The sequence below is a fragment of the Desmodus rotundus genome, chromosome 5 (genome assembly GCF_022682495.2).
Source record: "Desmodus rotundus isolate HL8 chromosome 5, HLdesRot8A.1, whole genome shotgun sequence".
In the NCBI taxonomy this organism is placed as follows: Eukaryota; Metazoa; Chordata; class Mammalia; order Chiroptera; family Phyllostomidae; genus Desmodus; species Desmodus rotundus.
Genome location: NC_071391.1, coordinates 33465984 through 33491923, shown reverse-complemented (window position 1 = coordinate 33491923; position 25940 = coordinate 33465984). Strand labels below are relative to the sequence as shown.

The following is a 25940-nucleotide window of genomic DNA, read 5'->3' as shown; positions in this document are numbered from 1 at the left end:
AAGTGTTTATTTACAAAGGAAGAGTATGCAGGTAGAAACTGCATGTAGGAAATGAAAATTGTGGTGCCTGGCGCCATGAGGGCTTTCAACAAACATTAGAATGACGAAAGTGAGAGTAACCACATGACAAGGTTGACAGGTGACATATGAACCGCATGAAGGAGCAGGAAAACCAGCCAGTTATTCATCTGTAAATAACAGCTTGCAGCGCAGCTTTGAAGCTTTGCTGAGGAGAAAGCCGAAGTGGTGTAGTGTGTATTGGGAGCTTAAAACCACGAAACACCAGGCTTGGGAGCCAGCCAGAATTCTGATCCCCTACTACTAGATGTGTGACCTTGAACACATTACTTGGCATCTCAATTTTGGCATTTGTAAAATGGAGATAGAATACCTACTGCATAGTGTTGCTACGAGGATTCAATGAGATCCTGTACCTCAATGAGGATTTTATCTGTGTTATTTGTGAGTTACCGGGGGATGTCCCCCAAGCTTGAGAAAACGAGGAAAGTAAGACTGCCTTTCACAAGCAGGGCACGAAGACTGAAGAGTTCTCCGGCTGGCATTCACGTACCGAGAGAAGCTCTGGTCACTGAGGAGAGAGAATAAACATCCCAGGCTCGCCTGGTGACCTAATGAGGGTCTAGCCTCCAGGCTTCAGTTTGCCAACAGGGAGCAAAGTGCTGGTGTTCAGCCTTCAAGTGCGTAAGTCCTGCGGCAGTGAGGTCTCTGCGGATGAGTAGATTAGCATTTGGTTCCTGCGCATTTCGGGTAGCTCAAGTCTCTCAGGCCCTGGCCACTCAGAGGCCTGTCGTAAGAAAGAACAGATGAAGTCTGACTTACCCTTGGTCAGCATGCACACGATTAACTGAGAGGTCTTATTAAAATGCAGATTTGGGTTCTAGGGTCTGGGGTGGGGGCCAAGATGCTCCCAGGTGGTGCTGGTTCTGCTGGTCCCCAGACCACACTTTGAGGAACAAAACTGTAGACAATACACCACCACTTCCAGTTTCACCTCTATTTTTAAAAAGATTTTATTAATTTTTAGAGAGAGGGGAAGGGAGGGAGAAAGAGACAGAAAGAAACATTGAAGTGTGAGAGAAACATCAGTTGGTTGCCCCTCACATGTCCCCAGCTGGGGACCTGGCCCACAACCCATGTAAGTGCCCCCTGGGGACCTAACTAGTAACATTCTGGTTTGCAGGCCAGCGCTCAATCTCTGTTTTTAACAAAGATTCATCAATAATATTTGTTACCCTTTTTTTTCTTTTGGAAGGTCATAAGTGTCCAGTTCAGAACCTAATGCTTGCTGCCCAAGCACTCTATATCTAGGAACTGGGGCAAGCCTTTGACTTTATTCCCTTGTTTTTTTCCCTTATACTCAGGCAGAGGTCAGGGTGGGGCAAAAATGGGTGTCTAAATCTCCCTCTTTCTAGTCCAGAGCAGGTCCAGCAAGGGCACTGGCTAACCACCTGCTTTAGCTGGGTATCCTGTCCGAGGTAGACTGCAGCTGAGATAGAGGGAAGGGTGGTTAACACAGGTCCTAGGGGAAGCCCAAAGGCAAAACAGGGGAAGCTGAAGTGCGCTTGGCTGTGTGAGTGGGAAGAGAACGGGAGAAGGTGATGAAGAGATGGTGGTAGGAGATCGCTCTGGGGCTAGGAGACCTCATCTTATCTTGTAGACACTGAACTGGCGGCTAGCATGATGGTATCATCATTTCTGTTACCTGCGAGGCTGAGTTTGAATCAGAGGCTACTTACAAGCCACATTCGACTTGAATTTGCTGAAAGAAGGGGTAGGCAATGCAGAGCTTTGGAAAGAATCTTATTTCTGAAAATCTTGTTCTTTTTTCTTTATTATTTCTGGACATTTTGATTTGCTCATCTGAAAACAGAGAAAAAAATAAATGAATTTTATGAAACTTAATTATAGATAAGTATAGGGAAACGTTCCATGTGTGGGAAATGTAGCCCAGCCCCCACTTGGAAAAGCCAGTGAGTGTGAGGTCAAGCACATAGGACCCACGCCCGTGGACAGGTTCTCCCGTGGGGAATCAGGTCTGCATTGTACCTAGGCTGCTATGAGACTTGCTTTCCCTGACACTCCCTCACCCTGGATTGAGGCAGCAAATGTTTACTGAGTATCTTTAACTTCCTAAAGTCGGAGCTAAACCTCCCAAGTATAACCGGTTCAACCACTTTCCCCCTTGATTTGTAACATCCTTCTCTTTGAAGTAATCAGCAACATTCTTTCCTTTGCTGTCTGTAAAGGTAATCACCTACAGTGAACCTGTGCATGTAAATGAGGACCATCCTCGATGTAATGTGCCCACAAAAACAATAAAAGCCTGTCCAGGCAGGGGTCCGGCTCACTCTTGGGCTCTCTCTGGCCCTCTCGCCCTCTGTCACTTAGAGAGTGACAGGCCATCCCTTTTTCTCCACAGGATTGCTGTAGTCCATGTGGACTTGTCCATTGCTGCCACAGCACAGGATCCCGAGGGCCAGGATCCGCATCAGATAAGATTAAATCTCATCTATAATCTTTAGATAAATGGTATACAAGAATGACGTGCAACGTGTTAGAAGAAAATTAAATAAAACCGTGTTAATTATTTAAAAAGATCTTTCAGAGCATTTGAGATCTTGTTCCTCAGCATATGTTGTCAGTTTGGGAGGAAAAAAACCCTTCAAGTTGGAAACGTGTCCCTATTGCTTTTCTCTCAGAAGGAAATCCTGTTATAATTCTTAAGAACAAATAAAGGCGCTTTAGTATCCCCCATTTTCCTGTATGCTAAGTGACCCGTTCAATTATAAAATTAGAAATTTTCATCTTTCAGAAAGCTTTACTTTTTTTGGCATCCCACAAATAATGTTGAAAGCCGTTCAAAGTTTTAATTATTACAACCAACAACAAAAGCTAAAGGTTTGTAATCCCTCAAAGTAAATCACAATAGATGCAAAGACTGTATTTCCTTCGAAGTGAACTACATGAATAAGGGAAGAATTAAGCTAAGCCTAATACTGTTTGCTGCTACTTACAACGAGTAGTCCACAAAGGCCTGGGGGCTAACGAACCACAGAGCACCGTTCTTCACCACACCGTCTGGACTTTGATCTCAGCTAGATGTCTGTCCTTGGGAAGCCACTTCATCACTACTAGCCTCATTTTCTTCTCTGTAAAAGGAGGGATCAGACTACCTGGTATCCAGTCCCAATGTTCCATTGATTCAGTAGAAGTGTACTTTTGATCGTGAGATCGTTAAAAAGTGTTCGTCATTTCCCATACCACTGAATGTCTTAGGAAGCAAGTGGGGACTCTGAGAGGTGAAGCAACGTGCCCCCAGTGCCCTAAGGGCAGAGCTAGGATCACACTCCCACGGGGCCTGACTGTCCAGCTAAGACACTTTCTACAATATCATGCAGCTTAGAATTCTTTTCAGAGATGATCTTCCTTGCTATCAAAATGAAAATGCTCCAGAATAAACCATGGGAAATGTTGGCTTAACATCATTTCCTCTAAGGAAATAATTATTTCTCTTGGTTTCTTAATATGAGTCATAACTGACATTATGGTTACAGGCATGGTTGTAAATTATGTTAGAGAACCACAAGAAAGCAGGTCAAGTTCTCATATATAACCAAAAGAAGTGGTTTCAAGATTTCACAGTACTGATCCTCTTGGCCTGTGAATGGCTTGAGGGTAGATGCCATGCCTGGCTGATCTGTGTTGTTAGCAAGCCAGGCATTGGGCAGCTAGGAAATCTTCCCACTGGTGCAGGGCTGTGGGAGTGTAACAGAGCCACTCTGGGTTCTATTGTCCACTGCTGATAACAACCGCGACTCCCATTGCCAGAGTCTTATGAATAGGAAAGCAACTATTTATTCAAAAGTTACACAAGTTTAGAATAATGGCAGAATTCTGCCATTAAATCCACACCCTTTAGAAACAAAAAACACCCACAAACATACAGTCCTGCCTTCCCTTGCCAAACCAGGCCAGTCAGAAGTACTGTCTCTCAGGAAAAAAAAAAACGTCTGTAGTTTAGCAGGGCAGATTCCTGTCTGCATTCCAGCTTCTTTCAGTCTTCTGTGTTTGGCTAGGCTCCCCGCTCCTCATCTAAAACCACATCATCACGGTGGCCCGGGGGAGGTCCTTCTGCATCCTTTCAAACTGTGTGGCCAAGACCTTGCTCAGCTACCACATCCTGCTTTTCTTCCCCTTTCTAAGCTGCAAGGCCAAGAGAGTGAGAAACAGCATGTCTCATAGCTCTCCTACTCTCCTTCCCTTGTTGTCCAGAGCTCTAGCATGGCTGCTGAGCTTGCATTTAAAACCCAGGGTGGATCTTCCTCCGTAACATCATTTCCAACTCCTCCCACACTGGGTTACACCCTGCCGGTAGTCTGGTCTCTTCTGCCTTTCTCAGCTGCAATTGTTAGTCTGGGCAGGTGTGGCCCCGTGATGCAGGATCTGCCTCCAAGCCCCTCGTGCAGGTGCAGCAAATGGGGACCACCTCCCAACTGCATCACTGATTAGAGTGTGTGTGTGTGTGTGTGTGTGTGTGTGTCTGCCCCCCCCCCCCCCCCCCCGCCCCCGCCCCACCCCCAGCTTCCAGCACAGCAGGCACAGCTACTTAACATTACTAAAACACTGGCCAAGTTCTTCAGATATGCAAAGTAACTCTCAGTGATTCTGCTCTGCTTCTCCTTCCCCCAGCCAGGTTGTGATTTTTTCTTTCCTTTTTTTATATTCCCTGGGGGATCTTCTCTGGTTCAGGGAGAACCCTAGCCCAAACATCCCAAGTTCTGGACCTTGTTCTACACCCGTTACACTCCCCCTTTCAGATATAGACTCTTCATATTCTTATAAAGGACAATGGGCAAAGGTCTCATTATCTTCTTGTAGGTACTTCCTGCTGGACATGGCCGACATCCTACCTACCAGTGGGTCCACAGATCCCTAAAACAATGGGGCCGTGGAGCAGAGGGTGGCTTCACATGGGGAAGGCCCTTGCAGAGTCCAGGTCAGTTGGCTATTCCTGGGGAGTGGCATGCTTGATGTCCAAAGACTGGCACTACCGGACAGTTGGCATCCTTGTTGTGTTCTGGAGGCAACAGGTTTGGCAAAAGGGTTAGAAGGCACAATTAAAATCATAACCACCAAATGACAAAGGCAGGGACCAATTCTTCAATGTTCCATATTAGGAAAAGAGTGGCTTGTTTGGAGGAAGGTGTGCAAAACGTGTCTCACTGGTCCAAAGCCCTTTTGCCCACTATACTTAGCTTGGGCTGAGGGAAATATTTTAGGATTTCCCCCTTTCAGATTTCTGGGCCCCTTCTGTCCAAACCATTAGGGCAGAAAAAGGAAAATCAATTTTAAAGTGAAGTCAGCTGCTGCTTGTTTGAGAGGACATAGGAAATTGTGGAGCATGAGCCTAGACCAGCGATTTATGTGGAAAAACAGCTTGGGTGGGCCTGTAAATTGGGTGGGGTCGAGTCTCTGGGGTGGCGAGTCAAAAAGTGTTAGCCAGGTTGATGGAATCTTAGATACAGCACTAGCCCAGTCTGCCAGCTCCGTCTAGATGGGTGTGGCTTCTTTAATTCCATAGTTGTCAGACTTCCATTCAACTCAATTTCCATCAGACCTGAGCAATGATTGTTCTATGTTTTAGTTGTAATTTTGTCGTGGCTGTGCAAAAAGGCGAACCATGTCTGCCTACGCCACCATCTTGACTGGAAGTCTCAGTTGAATTCTGTTGCTTGTGAGAAACTTGACTAATTCGGAATATATTGTAAAAGGAATCCAGGGGTCAAAAGATAGTTTTGCTAACCTTGTTTGGGGCCTTCCCACATCCCTTCCAAGTCCATGAACTGAAGTAACTTGCCCAAGTTCATACAGTTGGTGGCATAGCTATGACTGACTCTTCCAACACCCCTCCAACAGACCTCCTGACTCTTATAGCCTAGTTGATCTCCTTTGGAAAATTCTTGAGGCCTCTATACCTGCCTTTTAGGACTCAACTTACACTTTCCTTAATCTATAGTATGTGCTTATCATTCTCAGTTTCTTTAATTTGCTGGATCTCAAATTCCATTTAATGGGTCTTAAGTCCAACCAGTTAATTTAAAAAAGGTGAGAGCCATCACACAAAAGGAAGAACCAGCCTTGGATGGGTAATTGGAGAACGTATCCTCTGTTAATGGGGAAGATCGAGCACAGAGGTACATAGAGATGTAGGTCAGTTAGTAGATTTCATTGGTAAGAGGATGTGGAAATTATTTTCAGTTTTCTCAGTGAAATAAAAAACATAGTCATCACTTGAGAGTAGGAGTAGCAAAGGGTATTACAGGTTTGAGGAGGAGGAATTAAATGGGGGTGTAGGATAAATTGTCTAGGGAAATTAACCGGGTTGCTGGATACCATTGAGGGTCCACTTGAGGACTGTGGTCGGAATTTTAAAATCAGATCAATGAGTATGATTGTATGTTTTTCTCCAGCCATGTTCATGCAAGGTAATTATAGTTTGAGAAATTAAGGAACTGAGAAACTAAGGTGTTGAATGTGTTGGTGTGTGTGTGTGTACTCACAAATAGGAACATATCATGTATACTTTTCCACTTCTTTTTTCATTTAACGACATGTATTAGAGATTATTACACGTCAGACTGCCTTACACTTTTTATTGGCTGCAGAGTGTGTGGGTAAGCTCATCCCTGGAGGAAACGGAGGCCCACTGGTGAACAAAATTCATTGGTAATGTCTTAACTCACCTTCCGCTCCTGCATATATGAAGTGTCTAGTATAGGATCTAACACAGAGTAAGTTCTCACAGCTTTTAAAAAATATTTGACACACATATTTGCCTAACTCTTCTGGGGGTCATGTAATGACTTCGAAGTCTAAGGCAGAATCTACTCTGACAGAAAGCACAGCTTGGTGTCTTTCAGATTAAGGGTGTTCCCAGCCCTTGCCAGGAATTCCGAGGGCCACTCACCTTTGCAAGTGGGAGCTTTCCCAGGCTCACAAATTGAGCTTTGTCCTTCTCTCCAAAGACAAAGGAGTGTTCTGGGGCCTAGGCCTATATGCCAGCTGCTGCCTTTCTTGATCACAGCCTCTCATATTTACCAAAAGTCTATGGATTCTCTTACCTAACACAGGGAAAAGATAAAGCCAGACACTATAGAGCTTCCATAATTTTAAGGAACTAGGTTTTTTGTGCTGACACAGTCATGCTGCCCTTCAACTCACCTGCCTCCAGGGACAGCTCCCAAGGCTGGGTGCCTGGAGTCTCATATGCCCACACCCCCTGGCTGAGTGACCACTCAGGAGTCTTTAAAGGTCTAAATTATTGGATTTCTGGGAAGCTGGGGCAGCATCCAAGTGGTCCATTGGGGGCGATGGGGTTGGGGACACTTTATCCCAAAATATGGCACCATGGCATATGAAGCATTTTAAACTGAAGGAATTTTGAGAAAATAGCAAAAGTAGGAAGGTCATTATGACTTTCCTTTTGCCCCTTTCCCCTGAAACAAGCCATAAAACCCTCATGTGTGAGGTGCCCTCTCTATACCCCTCATCCTGAAGCCAAAGGGACGCCGAGAAGAGTCCTAATCAACAGGCCTGACTAAATTTCTCCCAGTTTAGTGCACGTACCTCATACTCCTTAACTTGTCATATTTCTCCACAATTGCTCACTCTCCATCAAACCTAGCATAAAATACTCAGGTCTAACCATTTCTTTGGGCCTTCATTTTCTTATGAAGTCTTCTGTGTCACATAAAACTTACATTAAGTAAATTAGTATGCTTTTCTCCTATTAATCTGTCTCTGCTGTTTAATTTTCAGACCCAGCCAGGGACCCTAGGAAACTTTTTCCTCCCCTATAAAGGCTGTGCTCTCCCCACTGGCCACTCACTGTACACCATGCTGCAGCCCTGACCAGGGCTCCCAACACCTGTGGGCCTCAGGACCCATGTGGAGGCCTATGTTGGCACTTAGCTGGCTGCTTTCCTTGTCAGGTGAGTATGATGAACACTGGAATAGTGCAAATACAGCAAGGGAGGTGAGACAGGTGCCAGGCACTGTGGATAAATAAGTCTGTTCACCCCACGGAGATCATTGGAGATCAGAGTGCCCGTCTTGCATCTGCTGTTTTTCGAGTGACTTTAGCTCAAAACAATCAGTAGGTGAGATCAGCGTATTTTGAGGTGGCTTGTTCCAAACCCCTTCAAGACTCATTTCACAACTTTGTTTTTAGAAAATAGCTCTCTCTTTTCCCTGATTTGCTAGTGTGCAGTTAATACAAATGTACATCTTTGTTTTACTTGGATTTGTTTTTCCTAAACATGTGGAGGTTTACTGAATAAGCTAACATTACTTCTACATAATGTTAATAGAGGGAAAAAAAAGCCGTCCTCACCCTGGCCGGTGTGGCTCACTGGGTTGGGTGTCATCCCACAAAGTGAAAGGTCCCAGCACATGCCTGGGTTGTGGTTTCAGCACCCAGCTTGGGGCATGTTTGAGAGGCAATCGATCGATGTTTCTCTCCCACATGGACGTTTCTCTCCTTCTCTTTCTCTCTCTCTTCTCTTCTCTCTAAAAGCAAATAAATAAAATCTTAAAAAAAAAAGAAAGTAGTTCTTGACATTCAGGACCTGACCTGGTGCTACCAGCTTGTGGGCATTGGAGTTGCCAGGAGCTGGCCTGGCACTCACAGCCGGGTCCTGATGTTCCAGCAACATCAGACACAGCCAGTCTGTGACCGCAGTGGATTAAGAAAAGAATAAACTCGCTCCAATCATATCTGAAAATAGACAAAACAAGAACATTGTCCAAGCTGTAAAATACCAACTATCTCCCTATACCAGCTAGTATGAGTGACTGGTACTGTTTTACTAACTGTAGCTTTAGGCTTGCTTTGGCCTGCCCTCCCTGTGAATAAGATTTATTGAGATACTCATAGAATTCTCTCTACTTTCTGACAACACTCAACCTATAGTGAACTCTCTCTTCCTTTGCCTTCTCCAAAACCACTCAATCAAATCTCAATTCTTTTAAGTCCTTTCTAATACTTTTTACTGAGCTGCCCCACAGTTCCCCAAGGTATATGTTCTCTCCTACTGCAATGAGTTACAAACCAAACTTGTTCAGCTACAGGAGTGTTCTCGGTGGCCTTTGGCTGGAAAACACTTCAAATGCTAAAGATTATGAAATATAAATTTGTGTCCAACTCAATTGAATCACTATACTGACAAAATTTTTATTTCAATAGTAATTATATTTTATGGTATGCATATTTTGTAGTAATCTGAAGTTAATTTCCAAATTCTTTAACATAAAACATTGGATTGATATTGTTAATTAATGGATAATCACTGAATACCTGGTTCACTTCTAAGTAATGTTGAATATTGAATCACTGATTATTACTAAGCATAGTTTTAAGTGTATATAGTTTTAATTTTATTTTTATATGCTATAGAGAGTTGATAACTTTCGGTCATGTTAATAAACATGTTCATTTTTGTTACTTTAAAGGAAGTTGAATAAAAGATAGATGGCTATAGAAAATTGCATGTATGTATTCGTGAGCTTTGGTAGTCTGCTAGCATTTTAATGTTCCTGTACAATAGGCAATTCTCTCTTACCTATCCCTCCAATTTTCTCTGGGCAATAGAGGTTAGTTACTTTGGTTAAAAGATAGGCTATATAACCCTGGCTGGTGTAGCTCAAGGGGTTGAGCACAGGCCTGTGAGCCAAAGGGTCACCAGTTCAAATCCCAGTCAGGACATATACCTGGGTTGTGGGCCAGGTCCCCAGTGGGGGGTGTGTGAGAGGCAATCATATGTTGATGTTTTCCTCTTTCTCCTTCTCTTCCTCTCTCTCTTAAAATGAATAAAATCTTTAAAAAAAGTTAGTCAATATAAATGCTTGAGACTATTCTAGGAGCAATAGTAACAGAGAAATACAACAGTGTATGTTCCTTTTGTTTTTCAAGAAAAGAAAAATAGTTTTTGGCCTAAGCGGAACTTCTCAGGTTTTTGGTCTTCAGATTCCTTTACACTTAAACTTCTATCTTGGAAATTGAAACAAGGAAACTTTAAAGATTTGTTTATTGATTTATTTAAAGTTAGCAATGATGAATTCATTGCATGTTAACATAAATAACATCTTGGTATTATTATAAAATAATTTTGGCCTCATGTCCCCAAGAGAGAACCACTCCCCTAAACATTTGTAAGGTGTTATTTCATTCCAAAATATTAAAGAGCACAATACAGGATAAAAACTCAAAAAGTTTATTTTATTTGACTTGTATTTTCTTAGTCCATTTTGGCTACCATAACAAAAACCACAGACTGGGTAGCTTATAAATAACAGACACTTATTGCTTACAGTTCTGGAGGCTGGAAAGTCCAAGATCAAGGTGCCAATGTGTTAGTTCTTTTATCTTTGAATTTTGATTGTACTCTGTGGTTTGACTTAGCTCATGATTTCAGGTAAAGGCTAAATCCATAGTGAAGGAAAATGCCAATCCAATTCATAGCCCTGGGACCCCCATCTAAGATTAGACCTATTGACCAGTCCAAGCATGTCAATTCAGAAAACAGCTACAGTCCAGTCAGAATCCCAGCCAGTACCATCTCAATACTATGTAGTAACCAAAGCTGAATTGACATAGACATACAACCATGCTGTCTTCAGCTAAGAGACTGACCTAACTCAGCACGTGGTTATGTGCTAGTCCAGCTCGACATAGAAATTGAACCTTTTTTGACTCACCCAGGTTACAACCAAAGGCTGGTTTAGGATGGCCTGGAGCCCAGAATATGCTAATTTATCCCCAGACCCATTCAGTACTTAATTTATTCAACAAATATAATATTTCTTGGAGGCCTACTAGGTTCCAGGCACCGTGGTAGATGTGAATGCTTATCTGGACACGGGAGGATTCCTGAGGCTTGTATCACCCTAGCGACCCATTGTAAATGCAGGGTCCAGCATCTCTTCCTATTGCAGTCAACACTTCTAGGCTAGCGTCATCAGCTAGATTTTCGTAGATTTTTCTCATGACAACATAATCTGCTCGATTCCTTTGGGACAACTTTTTATGGCATCACAGCGTATCCCATCATGGCCCCACCCCATAACTGTTTGACCTGGCCTGTTTCCATACCTGCGTATGACCATCCATGCAACAAATATTCATTTCAGGCCCTGGATGCACAAAAATGCTGCCTTTTAGAAACTCACATTCTTTAATTCTACCAAAAGAGGTTAATACATTAAAAAAGAAAACCTACTGCAGTTTTGTAATAAAGGTATGGGTATGAGGTCTGTAATAAACATATATTTAAAATTTTATGAGTGCCTGGTGGAGGAGTTGTTTGAAATTGGGAGGGTGAGGCATGGGGTTATGCTGTTTTTGGTCAAAAACTGCTGAACACTCAGAGTGGTGTGGCTTATAACTCACCCTTCATGAAATGGGCAAAGGAGTTGAAAGAGTCTTATGGGTCTTAAAAAAAAATTCTCTGAAGCCTAATGCAGTCTCTCTCATCAATGCCAGTTAGTACACTGATGCAGATGGGTTTCTAGAACACCCCCCTAGTGGGGGAAGCTTGTACTACAGGGGACCTGCCCTCCAGAAGGTAATTCCCCCCCAGGGTTGTTTTGGATGCCTCCTGTTCACACATACACACACATACTAATTATTAGGGAGAATAATGGAAAGGAGTGGAGAGGAATTACTTCAGAATGAGTGGGGTTTTCTTAAGCAGTGGCACTTGAGTTGAGTTCTAATGAATTTCCCAGCCATGCAAGACACAGGGGAAATGGTGGTCTACTGAAGTGAGCACAGCTTGCGCAAGGCCTCAGCTGAGAATGGTTTCTTAGAAGCTGTAAGGAGGAGGGTGGTTTTTTTTAAAGGTTTATTTTATTCTCCCTTTTGAAAGGTCTATTTTAAAGGTTTATTTGAGAGAGGGGGGAATAGGAAGAGAGAGAGAAAGAGGGAGAAACATCAAGAGAGAGAAACATCAGTCAGTTGCCTCCTGTATGTGCCAGACCAGAGATGGAACCTGCACCCTAGACATGTGTGCCCTGACCAGGAAGTGAAATGGTGAGGTGTACAGGATGATGCTCCAACCAACTCGTCCATGCCAGGCAGGGCGAGCCAGGGTGAGCAGGGTGAGCAGGGTGGTATTTTAAAGATTTATTTATTTTTAGAGAGAGAGGAAAGGAGGGAGAGAAACATCCATTGGCTGCCACTTGCATGTGCCCAAACTGGGGACCCTGCCACAACCCAGGCATGTGCCCTGACCGGAAATTGAACCAGCGAACTTTTGGTTTGCAGGATGATGCTCAACCAAGCCACACGTGTCAGGGCTGAGGAGGGTGGTATTTTAATCCCCATGTTAGAGACAAGGAAACCAAGGTACGGAGTTGATTTGCGATAAATAGAGTCCAGTTTTGCAACACAGGCATTCTGGTTCCAAATTGGTGCACTGGGCTACTACTACCCTCTATTACTTCTTGATGAGAAGCTAGCATTGCTAATACATGCAATAGGTTCTGTACTGGTTTTTCTGGAATGTTATCTCATGCGATCTTCAATAACAACTGTGAAATGGATGATACCATTTCACAACGGAGAAAACTAAGGCTCAGAGTAAGTGCTATTATTTAGCAGACTTAAGCTTTGATACCAGCCTCAGGGCTCCGAGGGTTAAAGTTTCTCTAACCCTCGAACCACTGAAATCTTTGAGCCTCAATTTCCCCATCTTTAAAATGAGGGTTGTGGAGTAGATGTCTCATTCTAAGAGGGTGTAGAGATAAGAGATATGTCCGGGGATGGCTGCGAAAGAAGGTAGAAGGCATCTGTGCCTTTTATTAATGCCAAAAGATGTCAAGCCGCAGTGGCCGAGGGCGCAAAGGGGGTGAGTGTGGAGGAGGTTTGGGGGTGTTAGACCCAAACGAGGCCTGTGGGCGAAAATGGGCCTGATAGCCCGTCTCTGACCGGTTTGAGCGCTGCGGTCTTGAGCCAGCAACCAAGGGAGGCCCGCAGAGGACAGCACCTTACCCGCCCAAATCTTGCTCAAAATAGCCAACGAAGGAAGGGGCGCGGCTTCCCCGCCGGCTTAGCTGAGCGCCACGTCCCTCTTGGCTCAACCTCCCCCGGGCTCCTTTGCAGCTCACCAAGCCGCCTGCCTCTAGCCCGGTCTTTTCTTCGCCTCCGCCAGTCAGCGCCTTCCAAGATCCAGTCTAACCAATCAGCGGCTTCCTGAGGGCGGGAGCTGTCGCCATGGCAGCGTGGAGGCGGGAGCGCGTCTTGGGCCAGGGTACGGAGCTGAGCTGAGAATTGGGAGCTGGCTAGACAGGTCTGTATGCAGCAGGCCCTGCAGGCATTCGGTTGGCGGAACCTCGAGCGTTGAGACTGGGGCTAGGGAAGACCGGTGACCTCGAGGTGGGTGCAGATCAGTACCGCAGGAGGCAGGGATGGGTCCTGAGATAAGGCTTAGATCTCTGTTTGCCGGGGCAGTGAAGGTGGCTGAGGCTGTACTGTGGGCGGGCATATGTGGGAGGGGGTTCCAGCTCCATCCTGAGGCGGGGCGGTCCTTTCCTCCGCTCCACTCGCTGCAGGGCTCCCAAGCTTTCTCAGGGGTCGGTGAGGATGACTGGCTCTAGGCGAGGAGCTGGCGAGGGTGAGTGCAGAACTGAGACCCGGGTGGGGTTACAGCCTGGTTTTGGCAGGTCGATGGTCAAGGGAGGTGCCAACTGTTGAGGAGGGTGTACCCACCAATTCCTGGCTGATGCGCACCCCCTCACCCCTCACCCTCCACCCGCGCTGTCAAGCAAAGCTCGGCCAGTGAATCCTGCTTTTTGCTCATTCTGTTAAGCTGGCAACCCCTCACACTGAGAAAAGGTGAAAGTTCGTGTCAGTTGTTATTGTTTTCCCTTAAGTAACAAATCATTGAGCGTGAAGGTGAGCTCTTTAGATTTCAGAGTATGAGAAACCGAAAGAGCTCATCTATTTGCATCTGCTAAGTGGTATCTCAGTGAGCAAATGTGGTTATTGTGGCTGGTGCTGCCCACTAAACTCCTAAATTGGATAATGTACGTTTTACACGATTGAATAAGTAAGTGCTGCCTGCCATCTGTGCCTTTTATTAAGGTTATTAAATCCATGGGTGAATATGAACACCAAATGATAAATAATACCTTGTTTTAAAAAACGTGGAGAGACTACAGCATTTGAGATCTTGCTTCCTGGTTATGGTACTCAGTTTGGTTCAAATAAATTCATAAAAATTTTAAAAACTGCGGAAGGAGGGTAAGCTTAAATGCCAATATCTCTGATAGGTTTGTTGGAAGGAGATTGTGGATTTAGAATTGATGAGAGAGTTGCTTTAAGGAATTCTTAAAGTAATATGACCAGTGGTATTACAGATTTAGATCAGAATATCTATAGTTTCTTTTACAACTTATATAAATTACTCCCTGGTCAATTGGGTTGAATGGAGTCAGGCAATATCCAGATTCTAGCATCTTGCCCCTCATAAAAATTGTCTCAGGATTCATCCTAATTTAAGCTGAGCGTGAGTTCTTGTTTTATAAAATTTGAACAAGTTCAACAAATGTTGAATAAACAAATGTTTTAACAAACATTCCTCAGTTAATAAGGTTGAGAATTAAAAAAAAAAAACATGGACATTTAGAATTAGAAATGAAATCTCAAATAACATCGCTCTTATTATTAGGGCCAACATTAAACTTATATTTCTCATTTTGGTCTTTAAACTCTCCGTGATCTGGTCCAACTTTGTAGTATGAGTGAAAAATTTGTTTCTGTGTCCTTGTGCTTACTCATGCTGTTCTCCAGCATCTATCCAAATTTTACTCATCTTGCAAGGGTCAGGCCAACATTGTGTTTACCTTTCTCTGATTTTCTCGAGATAGTTACTATTCATATCACACATTTTATATATACCCATTCAATATGCTCTTTGCCGAGATTGTTTGTGGTCTTTAAAGACTAGTTAAAATGGAACCCACAATTAAGGCAATGAAGGTACCTTTCAAAACACTAGTTATTGATTATAAGCATTAATATAGAGTATCAGAAACATGATTAACAACAGTGTCTTTTTGTTTTGGGATAAGTTTGTATATTTCTATAGTAAACCAATTTTGTGTTATTTAGAATAATATTTAAATTGCTTTCAACTTTTTAAGGATGCTTTGGATAACTTAGGTGTGTAAAATACCCTTGTAAGTATTGGGTAGCTAGAGGAATCAAGTGTAGGATTTAAAAATGTATTTACAATCATCCTCGAAGTAGGTAATCTTTGAAGTATTGTGAGTAATTAGTTGACTATATTTAGCATGATAGATGATTAACTTTTTCTAAATAATTAAAGACCTAGAAGGGGGAAACTTGTTATTTTTATGTTTAATACATGCAACTAGTTTATAGACTTAAGAAAAAACAGGCTCCTAACAATTTCAAATAATTTATTAGGAAAAAGAAAAATGTCAATCACTTTAATATTCTCACTCTAAAATAATAATAATAAAAAAACCCTTAAAAAACCCCCACCATGATATGGTGAAAGTATACTTAATTAGAATTCTATGGCCAGATTTCAATCCTGGCTCTACCAAATGATCTTGGCCAAATCAGTTAATTTCCCTGTGTTTTATAAATTTTTGTAAAAGTAGGGTCTCAACCAAACTACCTCTAAAATCATTTCTGGTCCCAGAATTCTCTGATTTAAAAATTTCAAAGCAACCTAAGGGAAATGAGAAAGCAGTTGCATGCTTCTGTTGTATTTTTGGCAGAACTTTTTGACATACTGTATTTTAGTTATCTGAAGTAAGTATGTGTAAATAATGAAGACATTGTAATTTTTTAAAAAAGATTTTATTTATTCTTAGAGAGAAAGAAAGGGAGGGAGAAAGAGGGAGAGAAACATCAGTGTATGGTTGCCACTCATGAGCCCCCTACTGGGGACCTGGCCTGCAACCCAGGCATGTGCCCTGACTGGGAATCAAACCAGTGACTCTTTGGTTTGCAGGCGGGCACTCAGTCCACTGAGCCACACCAGCCAGGACTGAAGACATTCTAATTTTAATAAATGTGTTTATTGAGTGATACAGATGCAACAGTATCTATTTTTCATAAGCCTATTATCAAATATACTATAACTGATCGTTAAGTGGGAAAGAAAGGCCATGTACTGGTTTTCTTGATTGATGTCCTTTTTACAGATACGAGCATCAGAGACACTAACATCTATACTCATGTCTTGATACAGGGAAGAGTTGAAGTTCAACTCAGCTGGCATTTTATTTTGAACCTCACTTTCCCATTGATTCTCATTTTCAAAGGGAGAAATGGACTTGAGAATCAGGTTACCAGTTGTTGTTACCACTGCAATTGAGAAGCCCGGAAGCCATTATTTTTTTCCACCCCACTCCTTTTTACTGTTAGAATTATGCCATTGACAGTAAGAAGAAGCAACCCATGTTTCTTGGCTCAGGGCAATGCCTTGGAGAAAGAAACCTGGGCCTCTTGCAAAAGATCTATTTTAATGCCAGGGTGGAAGAGGCTGAGTTCCTCTTTGGTTGGATGTATTCTTTTCATTGGCCTATAGCTGCATGAGGTCTTCGGTTGTGGCAGTGCTCAGAGGAGAGCACTAATGTGGCCCTTCATAAAACGAAATTTAGCAGCCCTGGTGGGGTTGCTCAGTTGGTTGGAGCGTCGTCCCGTACACCAAATGTTGCAGGTTCCATCCCAGGCCAGAGCACGTATGAGAGGCAGCCAACTGATATTTCTCTCTCATATCCATGTCTCTCTCTCTCTCTCTCTCTCTCTCTCTCTCCCCCAAATCAATACAAGATCAATAAAAGCATATCCTCAGGTAAAGATAAAAAAAAAGCTATTAAAAAAGACATTTAAAAGTTGTATGTCAAACTGGTTTATTGCTTTTTAACTTTGGGTGTTTACAGAACAGATTTTCATTATTTCGATATTATAGCTATTTCATTTTCAAGACAGGAGAGGCATTACTATTTATGATCATTTACTATTGCCATGTACTGTTACTCACATTCTATTTATTCTTATTTTCATCTAATCAGAAACTTATGAGGAAGTATTAGCTTAATTTTATAGGTAGGAAAATTGAGACTCAGAAAGGCAAGTGAGATTCTAGTAAACAGGTGTGGTCAGGATTCAATCTCATGTTTACTTTTGACCACGAAAAGTCATATGCCTTTCCTGCGTCTAACATGTATATGATCACTCTCCTACATACTACTTTTATGTTAAATATACAATGAAAGGAAAGAAATAAATCTGTTTTTAAAATTTGAAGATATTTTATTTGCTTATTTTCTTACAGACTGCTTAGAAATACTGGTAATTGATTACGTTCACCAGTGAGTTTGGACATGAGCTAACTGCCTTGTATTTTATACTTAGGTAGTGGGGTTTCAATGAAGAATCTGAGATGCTTTGCTTTATCACTAATCTCTGTGATTGAGACTGGGGCCAAGGTTAATTTATTTTTTTATCCTTGCTTGAGAATATGTTTACTGGTTTTAGAGAGAGAGGAAGGGGGATGGAGTCATAGAGAGAGAGAGGAACATCAGAGACAGAGAGAGAGAGAGAGAGAGAGAGAGAGAGAGAGAGAGAGAAAGAGAGAAAGAGAAACATTCATTGGTTGCCCCCTGTACATACCTCGACCTGGGATTGAACCTACAAGCTTTGGGTGTATGGGACAATGCTTTAACCAAGCCACCCAGCCAGGGTGCCAAGGTTAATTTTAAAGGTAGTGGTAAGGGTGAAGAAAGATTCCAGTTAAGGATTTAATGGGAAGCCCTGGTTGGTGTGGCTCAGTGGATTGAGTGCCAGACTGCGAACCAAAAGGTCGCCGGTTTGATCCCTAGCCAGCGCACATGGTTGGGATACAGGCCAAGTGCAACCTATCCACGTATCTCTCACACGTCGATGTTTCTCTCCCTCTCTTTCTCCTTCCTTTCCTCCTCTCTCTAAAAATAAATAAATAAAATCTTTAAAAAAAAAAGGATTTAATGGGACAATTCACCCTATATCTTGAAGTCTTATTGTTGAGTAAAGTAAGTTTTTAGTTGGAATTCTTCTTATTTACTTAAAAGGGGAGCAGTGGTAAAACCTAGGCACAACAATCAGTATATTTGTCTATTCTGGTTTTTTATTCTGTTTATTTAATATATCTCTCTCCCCTCACTACTGGAGTGTGATCTAATTTAGTTTTCTTCCACATCATAAAAACTTGGTAGTTTGTCACAGGATGTGACAAATTCATACACCGCCATGTGCCATTACCAATATAATAAACCTACATTTATGTTTATATTTAACGTTTTTTTTTTTTTTACATTTAGAACCCATTAAGAGTCCAGTTTTTAGTGATAAAGCATTGAGCTCAGAGCCAAGACCCACCTCCTTATTAATTTGATATTGTGCAAGTCATCTTACCTCTTTGGATCTCAGCCGCCTCATCTGTAAAAAGGAGATAAAAATTTTTAACCTATCTGAAGGTAAGTAATTAGGTAAGAAAGAAAAAAGACAACTTAATGATGGCTTAAACACACAATATTTATTTTCTCAGGTGAAATAATTCTTGAAGTAGACAGTCTCAGTTAGGTATGGTAGCTTCATAAAGTTATCATGGACCTGAGCTTTTTTCAGTTCTTTGCTCTGCCATCTGTAGGTGTGCCCCTGGTCCTTGTAGTCCAATACAGCTGCCAGAGCTCTTACCATCACAGCCAAGTTCCAGGCAGCAAGGCAAAGACAAACAATGTATTCTCTCCTTTTAGGGAGATGTAATGACCCAAAGCTCAGGTTACCAGGGAAGCAGGAAAATGTAACTGGATGCATGGTTGCCCTGAATAAAATTGAGCTTTTGTTATTGAGGAGGAAGAGAAGATTTGGATATTGGCAAACAGAATGCTCTCTGTCAGTACAGATATTTTTCTCTGTCCTCTCTGAGAACTGCATGCCATGATAACCACTTGTAGAAGCTTTCCTACTTTTCCATAGTAGCGCTTTAAGTCTGATCGTGTCTATAGAAGAAAATAACTTTCATCTAATAGAAGGGTTTTTTTTTTTTTTCTTACCTTTATCCCATGATTCATTATACAAGCTTTTCTGTCTTGATTGGGTATTTATTCTGGTTATTTTTAAAATTACCCATAAATGCTAATAGATGTTCGTTGTACAATTTATGGATGTATTAAAAAAAGAGCTACTTTTTTTTTAGCTGCTTGCTTTATGCAAGGGACTAAAAAGACAGAGATAAGTTATCCCAGGGGTATCATGTAATAAATCATCAGGAAGTAAAATTTTAATGACAAGTATAATCCACTCAAGATAAATTGAAGTTCAGTATGCCCCTATGAGGCACACTTTTGCCTTCCTTATAAGTCAGAAGTTGTGGGATTTTTTTTTAACCACTTAACTGTTACTTGTCTTGAAATTTCTTAACAACTAGCCCTTGCTTAACTTACTTGGGTAGATCAGTATTTTATTTCATTCCAGACTTTTATTTGCAAGTATTATATGAATATACCCTATCTTGTCATGTGAAATGGTTCAGTTGTCTATTAAATCTTTGAAGAAAGTAACTTGAAACAATGTTTGAGAAAAGAAAATGGAAATTCAGGGACTGTAAATTGGAGGAGGGAAGAATTGAAAGATTCAGTCAGTCTTTTAGGGATGTTAGAAGGAAGATTAGAAGCAAATTAACATTTTATTCTACAAAGTATATATGTGTTTTTGCAAGGTTTTGAATTTTTCCTTGTATCACTTAGGGACAAAGTATAATGATTCTGTTGCTACTAGTACTTTGATTCTCTTTTTTTTCCAATCGAGAACCATTGACCTCAAATAAACAAAATAATCAGGAGCCTTATGAGTTTTTCAGAGATATTTAGTGTTATAAGTCAGCTGACTGAAATGTCTCTTTGCTGAGTACCATGTTAATGCCTTTAAAGAGTTTTTAATTAACAGAAGAAGAATCATGCTCTATGCATTGTTTCGTAAGCAGCTGTTATCAAGTTGCAGTTTATTTCACAGGCTGCCTCGTGCACTACACTGAAAGTCCCCTGAGGGTAGGGACCATGTCCTTCTCACTAAACTTCGCATCCTGCCTAATATCTGGTACGTCGTGGGTACGTAATAAATATGTGTGACATTAACATAACATGGATGAAAGAAAACATACTTTAATTTAGTTTTAAATTTAAAAGGAAGAGGAGTCACAGAAGAGGAATGAAGGAGGGAGAAAAAGACAGATGAGGGAGGAATAGAAACCACTGCAAGGAGGGATGAACTACTGGGTTTGGCCTTGTGTGTGATGTGCACTTTGTTGCCCAAATTTTTGAGGGAAAAATAAGGGTGTGCATTACACATGGGCAGTGCCTGAAATACCTTGTGTCTGTGCTTGTGTTTTGTGATTATTTGTTCCATAAAGTTTCTTGTACCATAATATGTTCAAAATTAAATGATAAAATTCCCTTATAATACAAAGAACAAGTATATAAATATAAATAAATAGAAAATTGAATTAAAAAATTAAAATGAAAGGTTTTTTTCCCCTGAAAGTTTGGGCCAAAAACGTGGGTGCACAATATATATGGGAACACATTCGACATAGCAAAATATGGTAGTTTCAGTTTTCTGTACTCTTCATTTTTCTCACCCATAACCATTCTTTTTTTTTTTGAAGATTTTATTTATTTTTAGAGAGAGGGGAAGAGAGGGAGAAAGAGAGGGAGAGAAACATCGATTGGTTGCCTCTCACACCCCCCCAAATGGGGACCTGGCCTGAAACCCAGGCACATGCGCTGACTGGAAATGGAACCCGTGACCTTTGGGTTTGGAGGTCTGAGCTCAAACCACTGGGCCACAGCAGCCCCAGCAACCCTTCTTTTTAACCACTTCTGGGATATCTCTCTCTACAGTCAAAACAGGAAACTGATAAACACCCCCACCCATGCACCTACCCACCAAGTAAACTTAATCTGGGTAACTCTTGGTATGAATCAATAGTTAAGAAATCTGCCTTTGTGTGTAAGTGGGAGTTTTGATTTGGTGGAGACAGGGGAAAAGAGAGAAACTTCCTTTGAGACTTGGAAATTATTGTGTACCTATGGAATACTAGGAAAGGCTAAGAACTCTGCTTACTTTGTAATTTTGCCCGAAGCTCCGAGGCCTTTGGGATCAGTGATTTCAATGTAGTCTTGAGATCACGGCCTGATTTAGAATTTCAGACCATCCTGGTTAGGGTCAGAATACTGTTTCAGCCAAGTTCAGCCCAGTGTCTCCTCTTTAGGTCTCTGTTCTTATGGAAGAAGAGGGTGATAAAAGAAAGAAGGCCATTCTTATTGACCCCATAATGGAAGAAAAGTAAGCTAGTCTTCCCTTTGCCTTATCCCCCCACCTCCTTTTGTATGGATATTTTATATTCTTGGGCTTATGAGAATCTGTAAACCTTTGACACATTTGACATTATCTTGGAATTTAAAGAAAATTTTATGTCGTTACTCTTCTACCTAATATGCTAGAACATTTTCCATTTCTTTTATAACAGTTAACTTTTATTGAGGAGTAGAGTAACTGTTTTATTTAACTTTAGACTTCAGTAAGTTAATTGTCCTGATTATTTCTAGAACAAACGATAAAAGATTAGAAACAAGTAGAGGGGGAAACATGTTTTAAAAATTCTCCATCAATCAAAAAATGAAACAAAAAAAGGCAAGAAAGGAGAGGAAGTACGTATAAAAAAGGCAGGATAAATAGAAAGCCCAAATGAAGATGGTACATTTAAAACTCAATGTAAGGTATTTCATTGACTCTAAAAACTTCAGAGTTTTTAGACTCTGAACTTAAGACATCATTATGTACCACACAGAAAAAATACTGCCTATTTAACTATGACACTATGCTTTATCACTCACAGTTTCATTCGGTGTTGACTGAGGGTGCTTTTTAAGATGCATTTAGACATACAGATTTTTCTCACATCACTTTCGTGCATACATAAATGAATTACAAGTAAAATAAGTTCATTAAGGTATTTCTAAGACTTAATAAATATCTTAATAAATTCATTAAGGTATTTCTAAAAATGAGAAAACAAGTGGGAAACGTTAACTGATTTGTGTCACATAGCAAGGGAATGGTGCAGCTGAAATGAAAATATAGACCTAAATTTAATTTTGCCTGCCTTCTTAGGTATGACACTTGGTTTCTTTTCCTTGAGGATTTCAATTTACTTTCAGATAAGCATTCTTTTTGTCTCTCATTGTGTAGAGGACGTTCACGAATAATAGAGCAAAAGGAGACGTGTTTTCAAATGTTCGCGTGCATCAGAGTCACCTATAGTGCTTGTTAGTACAGATTGTGCCCCCGCTCCCCCTGCACCCCAAAGACTCTCTGATGTAGAAGGTCTGGAGGAAGCCTTGAGGATTAGCATTTCCACCAAATTTCCCGGGGATGCTGAGGCTGCCGGCCCAGGGACCACACGTGGAGAACCACTGCTTAAATGCAGACACAGGCTTGGGGTCAGTCACCCCCAGGACCAAACTCTGGCTTTAGGACCCAAATCAAGTTTTTTAACTGCCATGCCTCAGTTTCCTGTGCTTTAAATTGGGGAAAATAATATATATTTCACGGAATTAAAAGTTAAATTCGTTAATATATAAAATCAGGCTTAGCATGCTGCTTAGTTCATAGTAAATACTCAATAGATCATTTCTATTGTTATTGATAATAAACCGGCGGCTCAATGAAAAGTTTAGGAGCCATAAATTTGGTCAGTGTTTTAGAGTAGGTGTCCGGAGTCTTTTTGTGACGTTGTCATTTGACATGCTATCAGGACTCGCACACATGCACACTTGTATTTCTTTCTGACTTGCCTTATTTATGGTGGACGTGGCAGAAGAGTGAGAGAGTGAAGTGACAAATTAGTAAAGCAACTCCACTTCCAAAGTTGGATTTAACTGTGCTAGTTCACTTTTATTGATCTCAGGCTTCTATTGTATATTGAAGGAAAGATGGACGCTATAAGAAAGCATATTTTAAAATACGCCGCAAAGCTGCCAATTGCTGAGACAGAACTGCCTATAGTTGCCCTACATACGTGTGTTGTTTGGTGCGAGGAGAGCTGAAGGGACATCGGAGATAACGGGGTGGAGGCGAGGAAGCTATGTGAAAGATTCTTTGAACCTCTGGGTGGCCCATTTCAAGCGATAGTCACAGTTTCTGATGGGGTCTGCCGTGAAGTTACAGAGGTACTTCACTGGGCTGACCTCCTGTGTGCACATCATAGAAAGACTATTCAAATCATCTTAATACTCCTTCATTCTCGAACCACCTGTGTACCGCGCTAGGAGCCTGGAAGGAAACACAACCTACAGAAGCGTGTGTAGAAGATATCAAAATTGATTTGAATAGTTAAGTCATAACTTGGGCTTTTCGGCCATGGCTACACTTAAAACTATTATCCTTCAAGGGCGTGAAGCATGAATGAATAAACTTCTGTCGTCATAAAAAACGGTTGTGGAAGAGGAGGTGATTCACGATGGGAAGACATTTTACGCACAAACAAACAATGCGCTAGAGATTCATAATGCATAGTAGCCCACCACAGGTGTGGGAAGTCTTGCAGAAATGAAAACCTACTTAGCGTCATTGAGCCAAGGTCTCTCATACACATATTTCATCCTGAGAAGCATTTAACAACAATCAGGTTGAGGAATCAGTGTCCTAGAGAAGAGCGAACCTCGGGCTTGTGCAAGCGTAGGTGGGGCCCACCTGGAAAGTTTATTAAAACCGGTTCCTGGGCTCCACTGCAGAGATTTCTGATTCAAGAGGTCTTGGGTGCAGCCTGAGAATTTGTATTTTGGACAAGTTGTCGGGTGATTTGGTTCTTTAGGTTTGAGAACTAAAATCAGAACTGTCTTTACAGAATAGACAAATCCTCTACCTTCATTGGGTGAATTTTATGCAAGTTATATCTCAAAAAAGGTGTTAAAAATTTGATAGACTAGAAATAGCACTAAAATGTGAGTTCTAGTGATTTTGTTAATGCATGAAAATGCTCTGTGAGTGAACTATTTTAATTAAAAATTTCTTCATGTGTAAAATGAATGACTGCCCTATATACAACCTAGGGTTGTGTTAAAAATGAGGCAATGTACTTTGTTCCAAATTGTGTTCTGTGGATAAAAACATATTACTTAAAAAAAAAAAGTCCATGGCCAGGTAAGTTGGGGAGACACTGAATTAAATAATGTGTTTTCCAGGTTGATGGTCAGATCATTCTTTTTTTTTTTTTAATTTAAAAGACTTCATATATTTATTTTTAGAGAGAGGGGAAGGAGGGAGAAAGAGAGGGAGAGAAACATCAATGTGTGGTTGCCTTTCGCATACCCCCTACTGGGGAGCAGGCATGTGCCCTAGAATGGGTATCAACCCAGCGACCCTTTGGTTGGAAGGTTGGTGCTCAATCCACTGAGCCACACCAGCCAGGGCTCAGACCATTACTCTTGATATGGACCCTAACATGAGTCTATATGTATAAAATCAATTAAATATGAGGTTTTCATTCATGTCAATGCTTGTAGTAGATCCTCTGGTGCTGCTAGTATCCTTATGGCGTGGAAACTGAGTAAGCAAAGTTGAATCACACTGTGGTTGGGACCAGCGGTAGCTGCTCCTTGTTTGTTTCACACCTGTCACATCCTGCGTGGTATTTATTGACCTATTTATTTGAAAAATCATTGATCCCCCAAAATTTTGGCAAATGACGATTGGGTATGATAATGTTTAATAAGTTAAGAGAATATTTGTAGCTAGTCATTTCTCTCTTTTAATCAACTTATATCCATAGAACACCTTATTTTCAAAATTAAGTTGAAGCTAATTAAATATTACATCTGAAAGTAATTTTGGCTCTGTAATATTTTAATTGAGAAAAAACATATAGTTTTTTTTTCTTATTCTCCATTTGTTAAACTCGGGACATTTATTTTTAAAAATTCTGAGTCTCTCATTGCCATCCTTATTTGAAGCTTTTATAATAAACCAAATGTTTTCTTATACTATGCAAACTTTTAAATTTTATTTCCTTGTCTTTTTAATTTTAGCTAAACAGGATTCCCCCCCTGCTTTTCTTTGCTAAACGAATATATAATCTTTATTATATCTTTTCCATTACTATTCAGTCCCCTTATGCCCCCGCCCCCCAGCAATCACCACCCTGCCCTGATTTTCTTCAGTGATACATTGTTTTTATGTTATGATCTACTTTAACCCTTTTCCTAGAATTCTCTTGTTGTAGTAAACTTCCTGACATTTGCTATGTTATTAATGTGGCTTTGGGAATGCATGTGTATATAGTTTGATAAAATCTTTCCAGTGCTTCACTCTAATTCTACTGCCTCTGTTTCAGATGAGGTGGAGGACTGTCTTGCCGCGGTGTCGGTTTCTCTTGGTTACGTGTCTGCTTGCTGCTCTGGAAGCTGTGCCTATAGACATAGACAAGACAAAAGTCAAAAATCCTCACCCTGTGGACAGCGCGAAGATAGAGCCACCAGTAAGTCCAACGGGGAATATAACCTTGGGGGAAGAATTTTAATTAAAATATGGGTAAGATTTATTACTATAAAATTGGACATTTCGAAACTATTTCTGAAATAGCAGTGAAAATAATATAGGAAAAGCATATGTTGTTTAATATTTAGATAATTTTATTTAATGTAGTTAGTGTATTAGATAGTATAGAGAAGAATTAATCACATACATGTCTAGTGTAGAGCTAACACCCCCCCCCCCAATTGTATTATATTCAAAGGAGAGAGAGATAGCAGTGAGGAGAAATGGGTAACAATGGGGTAAAACC

The 25940-nt window shown here is 41.1% G+C and overlaps 1 protein-coding gene across 5 annotated transcripts in view; it reads left to right on the top strand.

Annotated features, from left to right (window-relative positions):
- The first annotated feature begins 13249 nt into the window (after positions 1-13249).
- NUCB2 (nucleobindin 2) overlaps positions 13250-25940 on the top strand; it is a 39358-nt gene continuing 26667 nt past the window's right edge. The window contains exons 1-4 of one of the 5 annotated variants that reach the window (XM_024558708.4): positions 13295-13453; positions 18418-18573; positions 21369-21442; positions 25491-25634. In XM_024558708.4, coding sequence (XP_024414476.1) covers positions 25491-25634 — 144 coding nt within the window. In that variant the 5' untranslated portion in view covers positions 13295-13453; positions 18418-18573; positions 21369-21442. Of the gene's footprint in view, positions 13454-13585; positions 13692-18417; positions 18574-21368; positions 21443-25490; positions 25635-25940 lie in introns of those variants that run through there. The other 4 variants (XM_045194021.2, XM_024558707.3, XM_024558710.3 and 1 more) reach the window with 4 other exon arrangements.